The sequence below is a fragment of the Mytilus edulis genome, chromosome 6 (genome assembly GCF_963676685.1).
Source record: "Mytilus edulis chromosome 6, xbMytEdul2.2, whole genome shotgun sequence".
In the NCBI taxonomy this organism is placed as follows: domain Eukaryota; kingdom Metazoa; phylum Mollusca; class Bivalvia; order Mytilida; family Mytilidae; genus Mytilus; species Mytilus edulis.
The window spans coordinates 46919054-46944318 of NC_092349.1; the positions used below are offsets into that span (position 1 = coordinate 46919054).

A 25265-nucleotide genomic window follows, 5' to 3' on the forward strand; every position below is an offset into this window, starting at 1 on the left:
TTTTTGATCTGAGCGTCACTGATGAGTCTTATGTAGAAGAAACGCGCGTCTGGCGAAATAAATTATAATCGAGGTACCTTTGATAACTATTTTATAGCATAAATTGTTCTATATAATAAGGATGTTCTTATCACAAGCAGAAAACCCTAGCCGTACTTGGCACAACCTTTTTCAAGTTTTGATCCTCAGAGCTGTACAACTTTGTACCCCACCCTTTTTTTTACTTTCGAACTTTTATATCTGGGCGTCACTGGTAATTCTTGTTTGGACGAGGCGCGTTTTTGACGTAATGAATTTTAAACCAGATGCTTTTTGTTATCTGTTGTTCGTGTGTTTCTAATACGTTCTCCTATTTGTCTGTATTGTGGTCCTGTATTATTATGTTGTCATTTTGATGTTATATTTAACAATGCCATCAAAGTGCGAGGTTTGGCATGCCACAAAACCAGGTTCAACCCACCATTTTTTTCTTTAAAAATGTCATGTACCAAGTCAGGAAAATGGCCATTGTTGTATCATAGTTCGTTTCTGTGTGTGTTACATTTTTACGTTTTGTTTCCGTTGTGTCGTTTGTTTTTCTCCTATATTTGAGTGTACTATAAGACGTATCACGGTACTTTTCTATCCCAAATTCATGTATTTGGTTTTGATGTTATATTGGTTATTCTCATCGGATTTTGTCTAATGCTTAGTCCGTTGCTGTGTGTTACATTTTAATGTTGTGTCGTTGTTCCCCTCTAATATTCAATGCGTTTCCCTCAGTTTTAGTTTGTTACCCCGATTTTGTTTTTTGTCCATAGATTTATGTTTTGAACAGCGGTATACTACTGTTGCCTTTATTTATATCTCCAATTTGACTTAGTCATCTCAGTACAAGAATCTATGACAAACAAAACGATTTTAATTTTGAAATTGTAAATTTCCCCCACCTTAGTAGCAATATACCAACTTCACCTACATAAGGGATATATATTTCCCAACTTATTCGATATTCAAGAGCTTGCAGCTCTTACTCAGACTTTGTTAAACGTCATCAGTGTCTGAGTAGAAAGTTGATGAACCAGGGGCATGTCAAACAACGTCTCGTCCTTTTTCTAAAAAAAAGTTCAACGGAAGGTACCAAGACCTTGTTGATAAATATTCCGTATCAACTTCACAAATAATACCCGATGGTCAAGATGTGTAGATTCTACGTACTGATGTTGTTTATCATCTTAACAACGTGTATTATATTCTTTATAGTTTTTTCATTTGTTCTATTATAAATATTACTTTAATTTACTATTGAATGGTTTTATGTGATATCCATTTGACGTGGCTCGGTACTTATACATCACGTCAATGTGTTTGTATTGTCTTTCATTGTTCAGTGGCGTGTTTTGTACATGCGACGTTTTGTATTTCTTTGGTTCTCATAACGTGACTCTGTACTTTAAAAGATCCCGTCAGTTTGATATTGATCTATTTTATGACATTATGATATATTTCTATTATGAATTACAAAATACGTTGAACCATAAACCCCAAAATCATTCAATCGCTTAGTGGAATTAACTATTTGTGGATTCTTATAAATTCTATATATAACTTTTGGACTATTTTCAATCTCGATCTATTTCTGAAATTTATTCTTACATACTTTTTATTTTTTAACCCTATATGCTAACATTGCCTATGTAAATTTTAAAATTGTTTGTATTCACATTGAACGACAAATCTATGTGACGTCAGGGGTGTGGAAATTATACGCCCGACTCGTACATTTGATCATCCCTACAAGTGACTTTTTTTGTCTGGGTTGCCCGGGGACAAGTACAAAATAATACTAGACAAAGTTGAATTCATACAAAAGTATATACTTATTTTTTAAACTTATACAGCAGTTTTAATTTTATGTAAAGGAAAACAATGATAAACAAGTAAAACACATATATTTAAGTTTAAAAATCAATGTTCATGACGATAAATATTAAAAAAAAACACCGGTAAAAGATGATAAACAAATTAAAATAAAATAAGTATGCGAACCCGGGTCTCGTAAATACTGCGTTGTCTTTGTCCATTGACCCGGGATCGTAGACTAGGTTTTATCCATCATAAAACGGAAGTGTCATTTACCTTTAGTCCTCCTAGTAATACGATGGACAAATACTTAACTAAACTACCGGGCAATGCAGAAAAAGACGCCGAGTCGAATAAAAAACGTAAAACGCAGACGGAGAAGGACAAAGATTATGAAAAAAAACGTATGCGATAATTTCAACCATCTTGGTTAGCAGATTTTCCCTGGCTCTACGGAGGGAAAATACGGGAAAAAAATTGAATTTTTATATAATATGTAGAAAACATCCAACACTTGCCGATCAAAAGTCAACTTTATTTGTTTGGAAAGTAGTAGATGGAAGGAACACATTATTTGCCTATTTTTTTTCAGCAAAACACCAAGCTTGTCAGTTAAGAGAAACAAATATAACAAAATAGGTTTCTGGGGGAAATGGACAGGGCTTTGGCTAAGGTAAATCAGTCTGAGGTTGATAGGCATTAAAACTCTTCAACACAGCATATGCAATTATCAAAAACAATCGACTATAGTTTTATGTGTGACATTCAAATAGAAAATGGTATGCAACTAGGCAATGACCACCTTGGACGGGATGTCTGTGGTAATTTCTCGAAAGCCATGTCTGAAGTTGGTAAGGTTCATATCTATTATGTCAGACGGAAGCAACGACTCGTCAGTAACAGAACAAGAAAGTGTTCTTATATATGTCCACCCTGAGACACACGCCCCAGTAACTGCACTTGCTAGTATAGAAAATCTAGAAAGTGCAACTGCAAATACTGTATATGCTGCAATAAATTCAAAGTGTGGCATAACTTTGGGTAATAATGAGGTTGTCAATCAACCAAAAATTGCCTGTGTTAACATGGATGGTGCAGCTGTCAATATGGGGGCTAAAAATGGTGTTGCCAAACAGATAAATGACCAGGTTAACAACAAAGTAAATGTTATGCACTGTGTTGCCCATAAACTGGAACTTGGAATTTTGGATGCTGTTAAGGATGTTGTATATTTGAAAAACAATTGAAGATGAATTGACACGTATCTGTAAGTTTTATTCTTTTAGTCCAAAACGAGGAGTTGAGTTAAAAAAACTTAGCCAAAATGTTTGATGTAGACTTGTTGATGCATACAGAAATAAAATCTGTCAGATGGGTATCTCAAAAGCAGGGCTCTTTAAGCTGTTTGTCAAGATTTACATATAACAGCCTCACACATGGAAGACATTTTAAATAAATCTAAACGTGCTGGTGAAGTTTGGCAGGCAAAGGTTATTCTTGGTGACCTAACACAGGTCAAATTTGTAAAATATATCCGTCTCATTCTTGATGTTTTGGGTGCAATATCTACAACTTCAAAGTTGTTTCAGGTCAAGGATTTAATGATTTTTTAGGTAAAGGCAGCTATGGATACTCTATTTTCCAAGATCCATGCTATGAGACAGGAACCTGGTGAAAATCACTCTGTATTCTATGAGAAATATGATGTTAAAACTAAAATGTTTGACGGCAGACTTGCACTTAAAGGGAACTTGATTCCTTTCAAAGATGACAAAAATGTTTCCACACTTTTTGGAATTTGGAAAATTAAAATTATGTTTTGAAAAGGTTTTCTGATTTTGATATCCTCCCACTATTCCATTTCAAAGTTTTTGATTTTTGGGCATGTCCACACAGATTGACAGAACTAAGTTTATTTGATAACTCAGACTCAGAACAAATGCAAATTGTTGTAAATGGTGTCAGAATAAAGGAATTTGATCCTGGACCATCAGTTATATATTGGTTAAAATCAGGCAACAGACATTTAACTCACAAACTGCCTGTTAAAGCAACTTCTGAAGCTGCTGCAACTCGCTTTCAAGATAAAGATGTAACAAATGTCAGATCTCTTTTGCATGACTTAGTTAAGTCACTTGGTGGGGAAGAAGCTGCACGAGCTAAACTTAAAGAAATGGCTAGTAGTGAAAATTGTATGACAATAACAATAAACATGATAGACTAAAATTCAGTAGTTAATCTATTTAGTTTGGGTTTTTTTCTTCACTCACTGCCCTCAAATTCATTTTGTGATGCAAAACAGTGCTAAGAAACGTGCAAGCTTTAAACAGGAAAATACTTCAATTTTTATAAGAACTTTCAGGGCAAGTAACTTTTTTTCTGGACAAGTAGAATTTACAGTTTTACTTCCCCAGGGACAAGTGCTCTCAACAAATATTTCCACACCCCTGGACTTATAAAATTTTCTGACGTCAGACACACAAATCAATGAATGTGTTTGTAGATAGATGTTTTTGTGTTCTGTTAAATTGTTCCTTTTAAAATTGTTATACGATGATGACTGGTGTACCCATATTTTGACTATTTTATTAATTGTGTCTGTTTAGTTAACGCAGTGTTAAATTGTTCCTTTTAAAATTGTTATACGATGATGACTGATGTACCCATATTTTGACTATTTTATTTACTGTGTCTGTTTAGTTAACGCATCAATGTAGATATAACGGAATTTGATGAGACTGTCATCAAAGTGAGAGAAAGCGCTTTAAAACCAGGTTTAATCAACCATTTTCTACATTTGAAAATGCCTGTACCAAGTCAGGAATATGACAGATCTTGTCCATTCGTTTTTGATGTGTTTTTGTCATTTGATTTTGCCATGTGCATGATATGATTATGGGCTTTCCGGTTTGATTGACATCTGAGTTCAGTATTGTTTTGTTATTTTACTTTTTACCTTCAATTCATCGTCTGTTTCCCTAATAAACAGCTCTGTGGAAAACTTGTTTCTTAGGTATGCCAAGAAAGGTTACTACAAAAAAATAACAGATATATAATGGGTATTTAAGAAGATGTAACATCTGAAAATATTTCATATGCCTTATAAATATATAGCACGTTTCAATTTGGCAATTTTAATAGGAATATATTCAAGTTTGTCATTTAAAAGGTTGATTTAACTTTATTTTGTATACTAGGTGCATTATTAATTATGGCTACAAGGCTATTCACTTTGTGATTAGTTAAACACCATCATATGGTGACCTCTATGGATCTGTTGGAGGTCAGTAAATTTCAATGAAGGTTCGTAACCACGGGGGGGGGGGGGTCTCAACATGGGATTTTGGGTACAGGTGTGCAGCTGGGATTTTAAAAACACCCCCAATTCATATATTGAATAATTGTGAAATCCCTACCTATACATATATTTCACAGCAAAATCATAACCCATTCATATATTTATCACCCATTGATATATCACAATCGGTCAATTACTACCTATTGATATATTTCCTCGGTAAAATTGCACCCCATTGATATATTTGACGGATCAAAAAAGGGACCCATTCCAGCGGCACATATGTATATACCTTTATATAGGAAGAGACCCCCCCCCCCCCCGTGTTTGTGACGTTATGCCTATTGTTAATTGTGGCAGCATCAATTAATGGTGTCGTGTTTCAATGTTTATTTTTATACAAAATGCAGCCAAAGATACTAAAATAAAACTTAATGAATTAAAGTTTGGTTCGATAGTATTTGCAGAATCGTTAATCAATTACCCTTTCATCCCCGACGGTGATTTGAGGCATTTTGAAAATTTTGAAATTTGTTTTAATGCTTCGTTTAGTGTAATCGTACGATTTTAAATTAAAAAAAATACAGTTGAAACGTCAAAAGGGAAAAATTAATGGCGTCCTCGATGGAGCAAAATGTGTTCAACGGCCGTTTATTTCAATGTTTTACGTTTTGAAAAAGGCCTTCTTCGGTGAAAATTGTAAATGTTTATTCCGTGACCTCATTTGCAATCATTTGAATATCAATGCAGATATTCAGGTGGCATTTAATCCAATATTTCATTGAAAGTTGTCGTTTTCAGATTCGGGTGCGCTCATCTTATTGCTGCTTTGTTATTAATTCATTTGTGCCTGTAAATGGCAACGATATACATTTATTTAGTCCAAAAATGAGACGGCCTGCAAGTCTCCATTTGTGTTTTGTTTTTCGATTCTATTTTATAAATATATTGACCTTTGAAGTTGTTCTTCAGTTGACCGATAAAATAGGGATTCCGTTTCTTATGTCGTAATGTCATGTGCTTGCAGTAAAAATAATGTGAATTTTTCGAAGTTATGAACCATTTATACACGGGTTTTTTTCATAAATCGTTTGCGTAAAATAACGTGTTTGAAATACCAAAGCAGTTGTGAAAAAAACATCCTGTCTGGATGTTTAATCAGGGTCAAAATTAAAAATCTGGGTCAATATTTTTCATCTGACACGTGTTTTTCTAGTGCTCAAAAGTCTCATCAAGGATTCTTGGATCTCATTTGCATATTGTTAGGATTTTATATTTTCACAAATGATAACTAATTATAATAGCAGGAGTATTTGTTATAAAGAGAGGTAAATATAGATTATTACATTGATACAAGTGGACTATCGAATTTATCCAATCGAGATAGTTAAATTATCAATTTTAAAGTCCGAGCCTCGGAACGTTGGAATGTGTATCACACACTTTTAATTTTATTTTTGAATCTGACCTTATATCGTCCAATTAAAACTCGGGGTTCCCTTCTCAATGCATGTGATATATCATGTGATTATAATATGTCTTCTGTAAACAAATAGCAGAATTGAAATGTTCAAATCTTCAGACGAGGAATTCTTCGGTTTTTAAGCCGATGAAATTCAACAGGCTGCTCAACGGTACGAGCAATTATTACTTGATCAAGGAATGGCTGATGATTTTGAATTCAATCCTTCACGAAACGAGTCCGAGGGTTTAGAAACAGAACCATCGATGATACCATTCCTATAATGTCAATCACCAAGTAGTCTCAGATATAGACAAAGTTGCAAACAACTGGCATAACAATTTTGATATTCATGAAAGGGGTTTACCTCATTTATTTCAATCTAGAGGTCCAGATGGAAGGGCAACCGGCCCAGCTACCATTTTAGCTGCTGATAAGGATCCAATTGATTCCTTCAAACTTTTCTTGAATGACATAATTTTTAAACATATAATTAATGAAACTGAAAGATATGCCAAACAACAAATTACTGAAAACCCAGACAGTAATAAATCTGTCTGGTCAAAACCAAGTCTAACAGAAATAAAAGCTTTCATTTTTTTTTGCTTTCTGATGGGAATTGATGTTTAACCAGAAACTAAACTATACTGGTCAACTGATCTATTCATGGAATCTCCAATATTCAGAAAAACAATGCCCAGGAATAGATTTATGCAGGTCATGAGGTACCTTCATTTTAGTGAAAACCAGGTCATTCATCATATGATGTACTTATAAAATAAGAAACATCTTGAATATGTTTAACACATCAATGAAAACAGAATGTGTCCCTACACGCTAGGTCTCAATAGACTAATGTATGATCCCATTCAAAGGAAGGGTAAAATTTAAACAATATATGCCAGCCAAACCAACTAAATGGGGCAAAAAGATATGGGCACTTGTAGATTCAACTACAGGATACATCTGCTATACAGATGTTTATACCGGAAAAAATGATAGACCACAAGGCCAGTTGGGTGAACATGTTGTAAAAAAATGTATATAGGGGGCTGATATTGTTGGGCAGGGATACCATGTATATGTTGACAATTTCTTTTCATAACCAAAACTATTCCAAGACCTGTTTGATGACTATCAAACTGCAGCATGTGAAACAGTTTGCAAGATTAGAAGTGGTTTACCAGCTGATTTCATGTTAAAACGGCCTGTTGGTATCCATTCTAGGGGGGCATGCAGTTCTTTTAAAGGAAGTCTATTCCTGGTGTCTTAATTTGTTTAAATTGTAACAGCAATTTCAACAATTAATGATCATTTTATGTCTGAAGTACAGCGTTTGGTTCAAATAGATGAGCAATTTAACAAAGCAGATATACCAAGACGTAAAATCATAGTCGACTTCACTTAATACATGGGAGGTGTCGACAAAGCTTACCAGTATATACAGTACTACTGCTTCAACCAAAAAACACAGAAGTGGTATATAAACGGGTGTTTTTTTTTAATTTCTGGAAATTTTGAAATACAATGCATATAGGCTTGTTTTGTTGAGTTCAAACCATCTAACCGTTGCAAACTCACCTGCTATGACATATCTCCAATTATCACGTCAAATTCCCAGTAGATTCTGTGGTTACTGTGGCATTAGTAACAAAGGTCGTCAAGCTACTGCCCCACGTCTTACAGAGAGACATATGCCAAACATTGTTGGAAACAAATCATGGTGTCGTGTGTGTTGGGCGAAGGTTGCCGCTGGTAGTCAGGAGAAGATAAGACAAACCATGTATGGATGTAATGAATGTGGTAAACACTTCTGCCTACCAGAATGCGTTACAGCCTACCACACAAAAGCAAAATAATGGTAATTGATTAACTTATTATTCTTTAAATTGTTGGTTACTTTGTTTGAAATCGTTTGAAACATTTATTATAATCATGGAGACTTAAATTTCTGTTGGAGAAAATTATTTGAACTTTAAAAACTGTTTGAATTATAGTCACAGAGGTGCGGAAGGAATTGGTAGAGGTAACATCGGACGGATTGGAAGTCATTAAGGAAGACATCAGGCTTGTCGAAATAGATGGAATGACGCCTATCCTAAATTATCTCCCATCCTGAACTACGCCTACCGACTTAAAATATGGCAAAATATATGACTACAGACACTATGGACTGCCCGAGGATAAGGACAAAGAATAATCAAGACATATTCTTCTTCATCCACCTTCCACATACAACTCTTCTAAGGAGGCTATCCTGTTAAAGAGACTAAGGAAACAGGCAAGGAAGAGCCACATCGATACTACCATTTTCCAGAAGGCTATTCTGGGCTTGGCAAAAACTGAGAGGTGTGAACTTCCAGATGGAACTGTGTACTCCAGTCCGGGAAAACTCCGAAGTCGTCAAATTCGGCAACGTTGCCGAATTATGTACTGTTTTTGTTGCCGAATTCGACAACACTGGCTTCAAATTCTTATCGGCAAAGTTCTAGAACTATCGGCATAATCTCCCTTAGACCACAGAGGTCGCGCGAATTTCCGTTTTCACTTTCACTTTAGTTGAAGAAAATCCATCCGTGGGAATCTCCAGAAACAATCCAAGAAGACAGGTAAAGATCATAATTTACTGAAATTCTTACTTTTCCCTCTTATAAACGTACCACACATATAACCCAATCTGACCAGTACAATTGTTCTCCAAATTTTTTCTCATAATGTTTTATGTTCGAGCACATTGAACGAAAATTACGTACATGCAGTTTAGAAACGTTCGTCAGTCTTGTAATTGTTCACATTCCAAAAGATATATATATAACAGATGGCATGTTTTGATTTTTTATCAAATCAAGTGTCCTTAATTTGGACTCCCTGATACTTAACCCCCTTTTTTTTTACAAAAAACAAACACCTCCCTTTATTAGGGCAATTTTAATGTTTTAAACTTTTAAGATGTTCAAATCTTTATTTTCAGAATATTATGGCATATTATGATAATTTATCCGATGATATTGATAAACTGAAAAGGAGCTTCCCCGACAGGAAACATAAAAAAAACAATTAGTTATATTACAAATGATGGATCTAGGCGATCCACCTATTCAAAAAAGGGGAACATCTCTTGTATTATCGGTAATTCATTGTTAAATGTTCAAAAGATGTTTATATTTGTGACATTTGTTTTATGTTTATTCTTGTAATTTTTCAATTTTTTGGTTTTTATTTTGCTTCTGAATATATTTATTTATTCAATATTTACATAGGTTTGATATCCATTTTAGTATTTAAAAAAATATTTTCATTTATTGTGAGATGTTTCAATACACCTTATCGCTATTACTTTAAAGTTGAACGTAAGCGGCCATTGTATATGTTTTGCTTGGAAACGTCCTTGTTTATTATCGTCTGCTTCCGGTAAAAACGTACTGCCGGTCAGTTTTTCTACCTTCGTTTATTTATTTGACTTTACTATGGATCCTGGTGACCAAATTACATCGTTGGAAGAATTTAAAACATGGAAAACAGACAACTTACAGCATTATTTAACAATGAGGGGACTAACGAAAGAAGGGACGAAAGACGAGCTGGTTGCTCTATGTTTTTCTGCTGCCAAGTTGGGTTTGCCGGTCAAACCCACACAGAGTGAAGTATTGCTGGACAATGTTAATTGTTATAACCGTATTTTATATTACTGTGATATACCCGATCCCCTCACTTTACATAGCGGCTGGTTCGATGAGAAATCTGGTATTTCAAAGTGGCCTCCAACTTTTCTTTCCGACATTTCTACTTATTTAATTGATCATGGTGATATTGCCTCTTTAAGCCAGGTGCTTAAGGATTACAAAGTTGGCAAATCGTATGAATATTTTACATGTGGCTGGCTCCAGGAAGTTTTTTATCACCCTCTGGACAGGGACACTTGTTTATTGAAAGCCAAATGCTGCCCATCACAACGGATAAGAAATGATTTGCATAATGTTTGGGTGTGCATCAAGAAGAGTGATGGCAGCATCAAAGGAGCATACTGCTCTTGTACTGCAGGGTAATATATTTTATTATTATAAGTTATGAAAGTGAAGGGGCATCAGAATTTCATATTATTATTTTTAAAAACCCATAACATAAATTCATTCCCAATCCAAAGACATGAAAAGTCACCCTCCTCTAAAAAAGAACACAAAGATAAGATATCTCCTTTAATGCTGCCATCACTCTTCTTGATACCCAGGCAGCTGGTGCTTGTAAAATTGCTCTTAATTTGGGCATGTAGAAATCATATCTACAGGCCAACAGAATATAACTAAAAATTTTCAAAAATTAAGCTCTGGGCCTGTAAATTTAACACTTCATTGTGTAGACTGTATATATACTGTATATATTTAAGGGAGCTATCATTTGATTTTTTTGGGGTGGGGGTGGGGGCTAGGATGAAAAATTTTGTCCTGCAATTTTTTTAGCTGTAATCTCTGTCCTGCCTTTTTTAATTTTCACTCTGTTCGGTCCTGTCTTTTTTTTACTAAAAGCTCCTGTGCTGCCTATTTTTTTCAAATTTCATCCTAACTTATCTCCCCATCACCTTCAGCTTTTAAAACTTATTTTATTATGAATTTATGTATTTTTTGAATATATATAACACATCTGCTCATGTAGGTTTTTTAAAGCCTGTATTTTATATTCGTAAAATAAGTTAAGAATATGCTGTATACACAGGAGACGAATGGATGTAGAAGTAATTATATATATTGAACAAGTTCTATGGCCCTCCTCAATGATTTTAACCAATACAACAAGTCAAAATTATAAAGACTCACAAATGACAAATGTAGACCATTTGGAACTAGAAAACTAAAAGTCAATGTATGAATCAAACAACCAACAAAGAACAAATATGATAAAAATAAAACAAGAATGTATCAAAAGTAACACTGATCTGATATCATGATGCCCCAATCATACTATCAATTTCTTTGTTCAATGGACCGTGAAAGTGAGGTCAAAACTCTTATTTATAAATAATATAACCAATATGACAATTTCTTAGTTCTCATATATGTATATTTAATCAGCATTGAAGATCAACTTATTGATATTTCAGACTTGGACAAACATGCAATCATGTTGCCAGTTTGCTTTTCAAATTGGAGTCATCCAACAGATATGGTATGGGGGCATGCACATCATCAGCATGCAGTTGGGTAGTTCCCAAAAAAGTGAAAGATATGCAACCCAAACTGCTCGCCAGCATGCCTCCGAGAAAATCAAACAGATCAAAGTCAGGTTTGTTTTACATCCTCTTGGATAACACAGTAACTACTTAAATAATTCACAAACATACATGTACAAAAACAAATAACAAAACACGTTCTAGTTAAAAATATTATGGGCACTTGTATTGTGTTAAATTTCAAATATTTTGTCTGGCAAATCAATTAGTATCAATCAGGCATACACAAGAAACTGAGTAAAGAAAAAAATTAAGTGCATACATCATGATTTGTAACTCTTAAAAACCTTTGTCATAACCAACGAGATTCATCAAAATGCTTTTATTTAAAGTTTTACAGCATTTATAGTTGAACAACATGAACAATAAAAAATATAACAATATTGTTCACTCAACTTCACTGATACTCATTTGTGATCTGTAAAAACAAATATTTTATCCAGATACATGTATACGGAATAATGCATTAATTAGTTCATTATATAAATTAAATATCATAGCCAACCTTAAGTTAACATATGCAGTTAATTTTTTATATATATATATAAACGTAACACCAATTGCAAAATGATTATCATTGTTGGAATATAAGTTATAACAAACAATATTCATTTACAAAAATGTATAAACTATATACAACCAGATGCTCCGCAGATGTTGATACTACAGTTTTAACCAGATGCTCCACAGGGCGCAGCTTTATACGACCGCAGAGGTTGAACCCTGAACAGTTGGGGCAATTATGGACACAACATTCAAGCTGGATTCAGCTCTAAATTTGGATTGTGATTAAATAGTTGACACAGCATAGGTTTCAGACACAGAATGAATGTGGTCTAATGAACTTAAAAAATTTTTTTTGCCTTTGAGCAATTCACTATGCTGTTGAATATTAATCCTCTCAAAAAAATATTTGAAGAAATTTTCTTTTTATTTATTAAATCTGAAATGAGAAAAATTTAACCCCCCCCCCCCCCCCCCCCCACCCCATTTTATACTAAAGTTATTGTGCGAAAACCAAGAATAATGCTTATTTGGGCCCTTTTTGGCCCCTAATTCCTAAACTGTTTGAACTAAAACTCCCAAGATCAATACCAACCTGCCTTTTGTGGTCATAAACCTTGTGTTAAAATTTCATAGATTTCTATTTACTTTTACTAAAGTTAGAGTGCGAAAACTAAAAGTATTCGGGCGACGACGATGCCAACGTGATACCAATTTACGACCAAAAAATTTTCAATTTTTGCGGTCGTATAAAAAAGAAGATGTGGTATGATTGCCAATGAGACAACTGTACAGAAGAGAACAAATGACACAGAAATTAACAACTATAGGTCACTGAACGGCCTTCAACAATGAATATATACTTATATTATATATGTTAAATATCTGTCAAGATCAGATAATCTACTTATCATAAAAGTAAGTATTTTCTAACATTTGCCTTGTATTGGAACTCACAGCTTAAATGACTACATTGACATTGATAATGAAAATACAAAAACACATATTAAGCCATCTCTTTTAAGTAAGGGTACCCAATTCAGTGTTAAAATGCAAAAATTTGAACTCAAATTCAAATTTTATGAATAAATTATACTTGTCTGACAAATGTACTAAAAGCGAGTCCAATACCATGAGGATTGAAATCCTTAAGTACATATGTCAGGTAAGTACATTTGTACCTTAATTTATGATATAAAATTAACTTTCTATTTCATTTATTACAGTCAAATCCAGAACATTGATGCCCACCAGTAGGAAATCGTTAAACCCTATAACTAGTTACAATACCTACAGAGAAGGGAGAAATTTTGAGCAGCTTTGCTATCGCCATGAGAGGCATATTACCAAATGCTTGTATATTTAGAGGTTTTATTTTATGAGTGTTACTAATTGATATATTTCAAAGCAAAAAAATACAAATCTAAAGCAAAAGGTATAAAAATTACAAATTGGATGTTAACTAAATACATGATATCAAAGAACCCAACATTTACAATTTTTTTTTGAAATCAAAAAAAGTAAAATTTTTGGACCCAAAATTTGGTCAAACTTGAATATTGGGCCCATAATCAACAAGTTAAATACATTTTTACATTCAGCATGTCGAAGAATCTAAAGAATTCAATTTTCTTTAAAATCAAACTTAACTTAATTTTGGACCCTTTGACCTTAATGTAAAAAAAAATAGAAACAGGACTGAAAATTTAAAATCTTAATACACTGTTAGATTGGGTATACCCAAGAACCCAAATAATTCAATTTTTGAAGAAATCAATCAAAGCTTAAATTTGGACTCTTTTGACCCTATTGTGGATTAATTTGATAAAGGGACACAAAAATCGAAAATCTAAATACCGGTACATGGTTATACTCAGCATATCAAAGAACTTCATACATTCAATTTTGTTGAAATCAAATGAATTTTAATTTGGGATACATTGGACCTCAAAAACAGGGCCAAAAATATCCTAAATCATAAACAGTTTGGGCCATAACCCCAAAAATCAACCCCAACCTTCCTTTTTTGTTATGGATCTCATGTTGTACAATTTCATAAATATCGATACATATACACACAGAAGTTGTTGTCTGGAAAATAGAAAAATACTTATTTGGACCCCTTTTAGGCCCTTAATTCCTAAACTGTTGAGCCTATAAACCCCAAAATCCCAACTTTCTTTTTGTAATTTCAAACCTTGTGTTTTAATTTCATAGAGTTCACTTAAACTATCCTTATTGTCTAGAAATTAAGTGTCTCCTAATGAAGCTGATGACGACGCGGAACATTGATGATGTGATAGCAATTTACGATTTTTTGCGGTCATATAAAAAATTGGACACTTTGGACCACATTGTAAACCAATTTGAAACACAGGTAAAAAAATAAAAAAAATCTAGTACACTATTTGAATGAACATATCGAAGAACCCCAAGAATTTAATTTTTGTGCTTCAATATTCATGATATTTTTTAATAATCTAATTTTGGATAGAACGCGTCTTCTGATTGGCGTACGTTATTTTGTTATCAGCCCATAGACATAATTTAGTCATATGACCATGACGTCATCAACGTTTTTTCATGGTTTTCTACGGTTTAAAATGGAAATTAGAATTAAATTATAAGAAATGACTGTAATATTTTTTCTGTCTATTCGAAATAACATAAAAAATGTGGTGCACACTGTTAAATAACCAGCTTCATGCGTTATTCAGTGTGCACCAAATTTTAATGTTATTTCTTCATAGACAGGAAAAACACAACAGTCATTCCTTAAATAAAAATACAAATAACATGTTAATAATTAATGAAACTACCTATTACTTCTAATGCAGGATTACCTAAAGATGATGTAAATGAATATGATGAAGATCATAAAGAAACAGAAGGTTCCACTGGACCAGAAACAGAAGATCCGGCTGGACCGGAAACAGAAGATCCCACTAGTAATGAAATCATAGATATTTTAGATATTTTAAATTATACATTGGATTTTATAACTTCTAAATTTCAATCACAGACATCATGTTATGATTTTTTAAATTTTTTACCAAAACTAACAGATGATGAGGTGTTTTTTATTGAGAAATCTACTGTTGGTCAACATGATAATTGTAATTGGTTTTCACTCAGAAAGGGACGTATTACAGCATCTAAATTTTATCAAATTTTTACTAAAGTTAACTCTATTAAATCTAAATCTTCAATAGATAGTAATTCTTTAATTAAAATTGTGATGGGATACACAAGTGTTAACCCGAATATTCAATCTTTAAAACATGGTCGTGAAACAGAACCTATTGCTGTTGATAATTATATTTCAATTTACAAAAAAAAACATAGTAATGTGACTTTCAGAAAATGTGGAATGTTTGTAGACCAAAATAATTGTTTTTTATCTGCCACACCGGACCTTTTAGTATCTTGTTCTTGTTGTGGTGATGGCTTGTTAGAAATCAAATGCCCTGTTGTACCTTTATGTTCAGATTGTACTGGTTTTTGTTCCTGTCATCTGCCAGGATATATTGTTTATAAAAATTGTACATTTTCTGTTAAACAGAATCATTCTTATTATACGCAAGTTCAAGGTCAGATAGCCATAATTGGCAGAAAATGGTGTGATTTGTTTATTTTTACTGTAAATGGTTACTTACAACAAAGAATTGTGTTAGATGAGGAAACATTTTATAATGTATTATTTCCTAATTTAAAGTATTTTTTTATTAATTGTATTTTACCAGAATTACTGAGTCCTAAATTAAACTCTGTAGAACAGCCACCCGAATCAATGGAGGTTGAAACATCTTTATGTGACACACAATCTTATTTCTGTCCTATTTGTAAAAATTTAATAAAAGAATCTGAAAATGTCTCAAAATACAATGAAAGAAGTGTTGGATGTGATAAATGTGAAATGTGGTTTCATTTTCCTTGTGTCAAGTTCACAAAAACTGATTCAAAGAAAAAGACATGGTTTTGTCCTAACTGTAGATAATATAAATATGTAAAATACAATATTTGTTAATTATATGGGGATAACAAGTGATATTTTTCAATATAATTCAAAGTAAATGTAATTTCCAACTAGGTAAAATTTTAATAAATTAGCATATTTTGCTAATTATTCTTGTTATATTTTAAAATGCTCTGTGATATATTATTTTTCATCAAAAATTACTTTCGTATTGTTAAAAGATTCATTTATCACTTTCCAACATTTCTTGCTTGATTTGTTTACCTGAAATAAAAACTGTATTCAATTTGCTACAGATTGTACACAAAACAGGTTAACAGCTTGCTACTGAAAATATCTATGTGATTAATACATTGTACTGTATGAGAAGCACCAGATAGAATATAAAGCTTAGTTTAAACAATCTACTGGTAATACAAAATAGAAGGTCCTTTTATTGTCTGTTTTCATTATATTTTTATATAAACTAAATTTTCAAAAAGTTATGTATTCTACTCGTTTGTCAGGTTGTTGTCCCAATTTCCAATCTCAATTTTATTTCTATCTAATGCAGCTCATATATTAACATTCTTAACAAATGTTCATACATATTGAATAGCTATAATATAATACAAGGTATATAATAGAGAAAAATTAAAATGTGTTGGCATACAGTTTTTAATATATATAAATCATATTGAATGGTTTTTTTTTTACCAGTGAAGAATCTCTTCAAATGGGATGCTCTATAATTTAAATCTTTGGTCCAAATCTAAGGCATTAATTTTGTAAAGGGAAACAACTTCAGTATAAAAAAAAATAACAGAACATGCAGAAACAACAGTAACTTGCAAATAGATTTTTACATTTCACATGATTCATGCTTTTTAGAAAACATTTTTTCATGTTTAAAAAGTGAATATTTTAAGCAAGTTCATAACATTTAAGAAAATATATTATTGCTAATATCATTTTATTTTTATCATTCTTTTTCATAATATTTGTTGACCACTTGATTCACCAATATTTGAAAATTGTTCCATGCTAAAACTGTTCAATAACTGAAGCAACATTTTGATCATTAGCTAAAAGTAATTCCAAAGGAGAATATTACTGTGTAATTTCTCACAAAAGAGTTGTTAATCTTAAAATAGTTACAACTGGTTGAAAAATAACTGAATCAATATAATAGACTATAGTAAAGATAGATTATTACTCATGTCAATCAGTGTTTGCAAATAAGACATTGTACATGTAATACATATACATTGTTAATTTAAGAACCAATTTTGTCTAAAAAAGCTTAAAATATTTTTTATAAAATAATGTGTTACCTTCATAGTCATATAGACTAACTACTTTTTTCAATAGAAATGTTGGACAAAAAAAAAACATTTTCAACATGATTTATATTTTCAAACAGTTTTATTTGAAAACTGAGCTCCTTTCAAAGTTGCTCAATGTAGAGTAACAAGTTAAGTTCATAGGTATGTTGATTTTTTTTAAAAATCTGGCAATTGAATTTTGAAATAAATGATGCCATTAAATAATAAGAGTTATCTCCCATAGATCATTCTTTACTTCATTTTTAAATAATAAAGGGTCAAACCTTTAGGCATTATAACTGCATGTTGATTGCCAGATTTGAAATAATCAATATTAAATGCAACAACAAATTAGTTTCCAGTTACAAGAGTAGTAATTAATTATTCAACATTTGACTGAAATGCATTTCTAAAGTATTTTCTTTATCAGATATCAATTCAAATATTTTCTCTTTTTTTTTCTATATGAACTATGTTGTAGAAAGCATTTTGTATGATACATGTATTAACCATTCTTAAAGTTTTTAAAATTCTCAAATTTATTCTTATGAACCATGTGCTGAAAGCATTTATTTGTTGTTGTCTTCATACCTTGGTAATGGAGGGTATAGATTACAAATGCCACAACAAATTTGAACTATGTCATCTAAATGTGGTACCAGTGTTATGGGTAGTTCATGTTTTAGTATTCTGAAACATTTTACTCTTCTAATGGCCTGTTCTATGTAGATTCTTCTATTTGCAATTTGTTTAGTTTTTTTTACCTCCTGATTAGACATTTGACATGCCCCGCGCCTACCTGGAGGAACTAAAAGATACGATTGGTGTAATGTTAACTCATCCCTAATTTGAAAACCACGGTCCGCCATAACTGTATCCAGTGGTTCAAGTATGTCTAAGAATCCGCAATGATTTGTGATATATTTATCACTAGTTCTACCTCCCCAACATTTAGAAACAAAGTTTATCAAACCAGATGGATTGATGCTTAGTAAAAACTTGCCAGTGTGATGGTGTTTATAGTCTGACCAAGTTTGACTCTGCATTTCTAAATTATGTGGTGTTTCTAAATAGACTTCTGAACAGTCAATTATATGACGCACTGAACTATAGGTTTTGTTTCTAAATGTTGGGGGAAGGTTTTCCTGAACAATATCCTTTGTTGGATTGAACACCAAGCTAATTAGAAACTTGGATAAAACCTTTATCCAAGTATTGAAAATACATGAAACATGCGACTGAGACACTCCAAATCTGTCTGCAAGGTCTTGATTAAGTAGACCAAGCCTTAACTTCATCAGAACCATGGTCATTTCTTCTTTAGCGGATAACTTTTGTTTAGGACCACGTTTGTTACTGATTTTATTTTTCAAGATATTGCATGTAAAATGCTTAGGTCCCTTCCAGTATCTTAGTGTCTGTACTTTTGGTTTAATAATTAGAAACATGGCATTAAATGAGGCAACAGATGGAATCCCAGTGTAAAAACGTACAGACTTATCTGATTTAAATACATTTTCACATCTGAAATTATTTGAAATGGTTGAAGACAATTTTTTTTGTATGATTATATCTGACTGCAAAGCCTTTATCTGCTTTCTTAAAGCAGCTATTGTACAAGATTTCTCTTCACATGAAAGACAAGCAGATGAATATTCATGGTCTGCATGGCTTTGATTTGCTGTATTAATTTCCATATCCTGATCAATGACAATTTCAATAATGACATTATTATTAACATGGTCTGCATGGCTTTGATTGGCTGTATTAATTTCCAAATCTTTATCAATGACAACTTCATTAATGACATTACTATTAACATGGTCTGCAAGGTTGTGTTTTGCAGTGTTGATCAAAAGATCTTGATTTATGACCGTTTCATTAGAAACACTCTTTTTTTTCTTTTTTTTTTTGTGGAGTCGGATCTATATTTTCTCGATCAATTGGTGGTGGTCTAGCAAAAGTTACTGTAGTAGCTGAGTTATGACCAAGACACAATGTTGGATATGGGTTATTGTCATTAGGAAATCCATCTACAAAGTGTTTTGAGCAAATACGAGAATCTTCAGTAGGGATCCAAAGTTTATTTCCGCTACTTCTGTTTACATTTTTTATCCAGACTTTCCTGTTGTAAGAGTATTTTTTTTCATTTGGAAATGTGAATAGTGTAAACGGTGGTCTACATATACACCTTGATGTACCGAAATTACAGTTATGAAAATCACAGAATTGTTCTCTCCATTTGAATAATTTTACTCCATTATTTGGACAATCATTAACACAACAAGCACGTTTACTCATTTTGAATTTCTTAAATAAAAGTCAACAGAATCGAACAAGCATGCAAAACATACCCATCACCAAAATTGCTGAAATATATATTCTTAAACTTAATACATATATTATATGTGAAATGTATGCTATGGGGTAAACTTTGTTTAGTAAGTAGAATACTGAAACAGTAAAATGAGAAGCAAAATTTCAAAACTTCATGTCTGATTTCTAGTTTGTGTAATCGGAACATACTACATGTGCTAGAACAATTTTTTTAATACGTAATATTGACCTTTTGTAGGAGATTAAAGGAAGCACTACTTTTTTTATACCTTTTCTGGTTCAAATTAGTCAGTTACAGAACATGTAAAAGATAACATCTATTTTTTAGTTAAATTAATGAAAGAAGGATGAATAATTGGTAAAATTAACTTTCTATAAATTCTTTAACCAAGTTCACTGATTCTTCACAAGAAGAATTTTCATAGTGTGGAGTGTACACCTTCAAATATGGAATTGTTTGAGAAATTTTGTCTATGATGATTCCAAAAAACAGGATCCAGACTCTGAAACTGTAACCATGTTTACTGACAGGACTACTTTAGACTTTCTGTAGTATGGCTTAGTCTTTTCTTTTGAACAGACTGTTTCATTAAGATTAGTTAGTATTGACAATTATTGAACTTGTTATAGTATTACTTGTTGTATTTGTTGTTATTTATATAAATTAATTTTATTATTATATAAGTCAATTGGCAATTTGTTTCAGCACAGCACAGAAATTTGAAGACAACTCCGGGATCCTGTGTTTGAAAAACGAAGTTACAAAAATACAAAAATTTTCTTTACAGTAAAATTTTAATTAAATATACAGTAACATGTTAACGTCCAATTTGAGGTTTGAAAGAAGATGAATGCAGAAAATTTCTTAATATTTCAAGATGATGCCCATGTTATCATTTTTTCATGATATAACTTCAAAATGTAGGAGTTAAATTTAAATGGATTTTCAAAAATATATCTCATGTGGCAATAAATACAACCAAATGAATCTTCAGCATTTTTATTTACATGTACCAGAAGCATTGCGAGAAAGGATTTTAAGTCTCATGTTTTGCTTTACATGTCAGAGTTTTGTGCCTCAGCATGTAGCCTTTTGAAAATGTTATGTTATGGTATTTTTTCATAGTTTATTAAATTGTTCATCAAAATATTTATTAATCAAGTTAACTGAGGATTATGTAGTTGATATTTAAGTATAGAAGGAATGAAAAGTGTATCCTCTTTAATTATTGTATTTATATTAATTAACTTAATTGTAAGTTACTAATACTTATGTTTATGTTAAAAAAATAAATGCATAATACTTGTTCCTTTACTTGTGTTTTCTGTTATTGAATTGTCCAAGTCATCGTTGCAAAATATGTTGATTTATTGTCTCCCATTTTAATTTAAAATATAACCAGGTGCTCCACAGGGTGCAGCTTTATATGACCACAGAGGTCAAATGAAGCAAACGAAGACGACATCATACCATTATACTACAGTGTACATGTACCCCAAAAGAAATGTGCGGCCATATAAAAAAAGTTGTGGCATGATTGCAAATGAGAAAAAAATGTCACAAGTGAACAAATGACAAAAGGAAAAACAAGAAAGTGAGCAAATGGCTTTCAGCAATGAGCAAAGTCTATGCCACATAGACTCCTAAAACAGTCTCGAAACATGTACAGCAATTCTAAAACAAAACAAACTCTGGCTTCTATTCCAATATTGTTATAGAGGAACAGCAGTAACAGTTCAAAATTAACATATATCACACCATTGGACAACTGAATAGTACTTTTCTTATCTCAAGATATTTCATATCAAAAGGCCATGTTGTAAAATAAAAATCCATTTATAAATATTCTTCAAAATTTTATATTTCAAAATGTATTTGTGATACATGTACATGTATAAACAAACATGTACTATATCCTGCTATCTGTGAAATATTTTTGTCTATTTTTAATAATCAATTTATTATAAGATTCAGCCTGTAATTCAGTCGTTGTTGTTTGTTTATATGTTACACATGTTACATAGATGTAGGAAGATGTGGTGTGAGTGGCAATGGGACAACTCTCCATCCAAAAAACCATTATAGTCATTGTATGGCCTTCAACCAGGAGCCTTGGCTCACACCGAACAACAAGATATAAAGGGCCCCAAAATTACAAGTACATATTTGTTTTTCGTTCATTGTTTTACATAAATCTTTTGAAAGCCGTTAGTTTTCTCATTTAAATTGTTTTATATTGTCTTATCAGGGCCTTTTATAGCTCAGGGTTCTTGCTAAGGTTTTTTGAAGGTGCATCATTTTTAGCCATGATGAGCCCTACAGCAAGAAGAAAATATTTTATTTAAGGAATGACTGTTCTATTTTTTCTGTCCATGAAGAAATAACATAAAAAATTTGGTGCACACTGAATAACGCGTGTAGCGGGTTATTTAACAGTGTGCATCAATTTTTTTATGTTATTTCGAATAGACAGAAAAAATATTACAGTCATTTCTTATAATTTAATTCTAAATTCCTTTTGAAACCGTAGCTTATCCTTGAATTTGAATCAGGTTAATACCTTAACTAGGTTTGTAAGTCCATAGTATATTACATGTTAACCATTGTTAACCAGAGTGAAGAAAATTACCCAGTCTGAAACCAAAACTTTTGAGGGTACTAGTCCACTGGACTAGTCAATGCTAGTATTTATTTAAATTTACTAGTCCTGAAAAATTCCCACTAGTCCAACACTTGTAAGTGTCGTGAAGCGACCCGAATCAGCTAGGGGGTTTCGGGGCATGCACCCCCACTCCCAAAAAACAATAGTTTTGAAATCTTGGATGCAAAATCCTGCATTTTGAGCATACCTGAAAGGGCTGGTTGAAAATTATCTTTTTAGCTAATTTTAAGGATTTTACATTTGCAAAAAATGATTTAACAAGGAAAACTTTTACTCTTTTTATTTATCATACCTGCATTAGCATAATTAGGAAAATATTATATGAAATTTCAGTACAGTACAATGTATAATTGTTATTCAGGGTTCACATGTACAGGGGATATGCATAGTATTTTATCTGACACTTGTTCATGTTTTCATTGATCTTATTGCCTAGAATATTTGTGCAGATTATAAACAGAACTATATACTGTGATATATCAGGCAGTCACATTGTTGTGCAGCAGCATTGCATGTCCATCCCTGTTTAAAATTTGATAATCAAATGCATGCAACATCAGTCATACAAGCAGGAACTTTTGACACATGTTATGTCAACTTTTCATGAAGCAAATGCTGGAGATTTGGCCAAAATTGAAACGATCAATGGAAAATCGCACCAAAAAATCATGAACATGTACAAGTCTCACACTTAAGCTAAATGCGTGAGAATTGGCAGTCCTGCATGTACAGCCTACAGATATTTTTTGTGAATTTACTTATTTTATTCCTTATGGAGTTATTCACAACCATTTTTTTTAACAAATTACACCATGTACATGTAAGTTCCTTGATAAATTTTTTTTTTAAAAGATGTGAAAATTCCAAATAAGTTCTCCACTGTTAGCAACTTCTAACTAGATCTTTCATGATCTGCAATGTATGTATGTTCATGTGTCAATGGAACTCACTTTTGTCCAATGACTGTAGTTGGAACTTCTAAATGGGGGTAAAAAAAGTTGCCTTATAGTAAAACACGTTGAATATATGCAAACATAGTTTACTGTCTAGTGTTTCGTGTAAAAACAATAATTATGAAGATCCGTTGATAGATATCAGTTCGCCAATAAATCATCAAAATGCCACCAGAATATGCTAGCAAGTCTCATCGCCAGACATCGGCAAATATGAAAATGGAACTCCGAATTTTAAGTCGTTTTTTTTACCTTAAAACAAACTTTTTTCAACCAAAAACACTTACGTGTGGTTAAAACTGTATAAATAACAGTATTTATATTTATAATCGATATTAATTGTCTTTATTTGGTCACATTTCTTGCTGAAAGCAAGCACTGACACTGCTGTCATTATCTAGAACGTAAACATTTGGCGGTCTTCCATCCGGTCGACCTTTTGACCCAAGATGGCGGATAAATAGCGATAAGGTGTATGCTTCATGACTAAGGACAACTAAGTCTATAAAGGTGCGCATGTCCTGTAACCCTACCCACCCTATTTTAGGAGGACACAAGTATGCATTTTGTAATGTATAAGCATTATTAAAGTCAGAAAATTACTCTTATAGATTCAATTTAAAAACAAACTACATTTAGTTCTATTTTTCAAAGATGTAACAGAAATAAACGTACTTTTTTGTTTGCTTTTATAAGATGAAATTAGAAACCAGGATATGTACAGGTAATCAAATTGTTGCTTTAATAATGTCTTACACGTTAATGTATTCATTGTTTAAGTCAAATTTTCTATAAATCATCTTACCTGGTATCTGAAATATGGCATGTTCATTATATTTTGCAAAATATTGTTCTTCAACTCTAACACATGGTTCAAGTCAATCTAAACAATTCATTGATTAATATGATATTTTGTTTTGTTGTTTATATAGTTTCATAAAATTGTTAAGTATTTCAATTGCTGGATATTATATTTATCCATGTGAAGTCATGTTTTAGATGCTACATTTAGCTGATATAGGAGCATTCCAAGAATCAGACTAATATTCAAAGATATAAAATATATGAATTCTCATTTCTTCATATAAACTTACAGGCTATGGAGTTGGAACTACACACTCACTGTGAAGTGTCTGTTTATGTAAAGCCTGCCCGGTACAAGGGAAAACGCCACCCTTACAGAAGTAGAAACGACGAGTTAGCGGCTGCAGAAGACCAGACATCTGTCCCTAATGTACATGTATCTGTAAGACCATAAGTGACAACAGTGCTTGTGTACCAGCTGCCAGTAGCCCAGAAAGGGTCTCAAGGAAACCCACGTTAAAAGCGACTTTAAAAAAAATCCGCCTTGTAGAATGTGTGGGGCCAAAGAAGATGTTTCGTTTTGATTGGGTTATGGATACCGCAAAGGAATACCAAAAATGAATAAAATTTACAGACAAAAAATATAATATGATTCTTAGATTATTATGATTTGCATTTTATTATCAAATAAGTCCAATCATGAAAGTTAAAAAAATATTTTTTTTATGACCGCTCAGACTAAATTGATTCCATTATTTTCCAATCCAGATTTGAGAAACCTATTATTTAAGGTTTTTTGCTAACCTTACTTAGATTTCTATCTAATTTTCAAACCCAAATTGGTATATTGATATTCTATATTTAGTTCATTCTTCAATTTGAAGTTCACAAACGGGTA

At 32.2% G+C, this 25265-nt stretch overlaps 2 protein-coding genes across 2 annotated transcripts; one reads left to right on the plus strand and one right to left on the minus strand.

Moving 5' to 3' along the window:
• The first annotated feature begins 10040 nt into the window (after window positions 1-10040).
• On the plus strand, window positions 10041-15277 carry LOC139527785 (uncharacterized). The gene is made up of 4 exons (XM_071323459.1): window positions 10041-10644; window positions 11698-11879; window positions 13557-13698; window positions 15168-15277. Exons 1-3 carry the CDS (start codon window positions 10070-10072, stop codon window positions 13694-13696), a joined length of 897 nt encoding a protein of 298 aa, XP_071179560.1. The 5' UTR covers window positions 10041-10069; the 3' UTR covers window positions 13697-13698; window positions 15168-15277.
• Window positions 15278-18179: 2902 nt separating this feature from the next.
• Window positions 18180-19307, minus strand: LOC139526426 (uncharacterized). The gene has a single exon (XM_071321574.1). The coding sequence runs from the start codon at window positions 19305-19307 to the stop codon at window positions 18180-18182; it is 1128 nt and encodes a 375-aa protein (XP_071177675.1).
• Between the last annotated feature and the right edge of the window lie 5958 nt (window positions 19308-25265).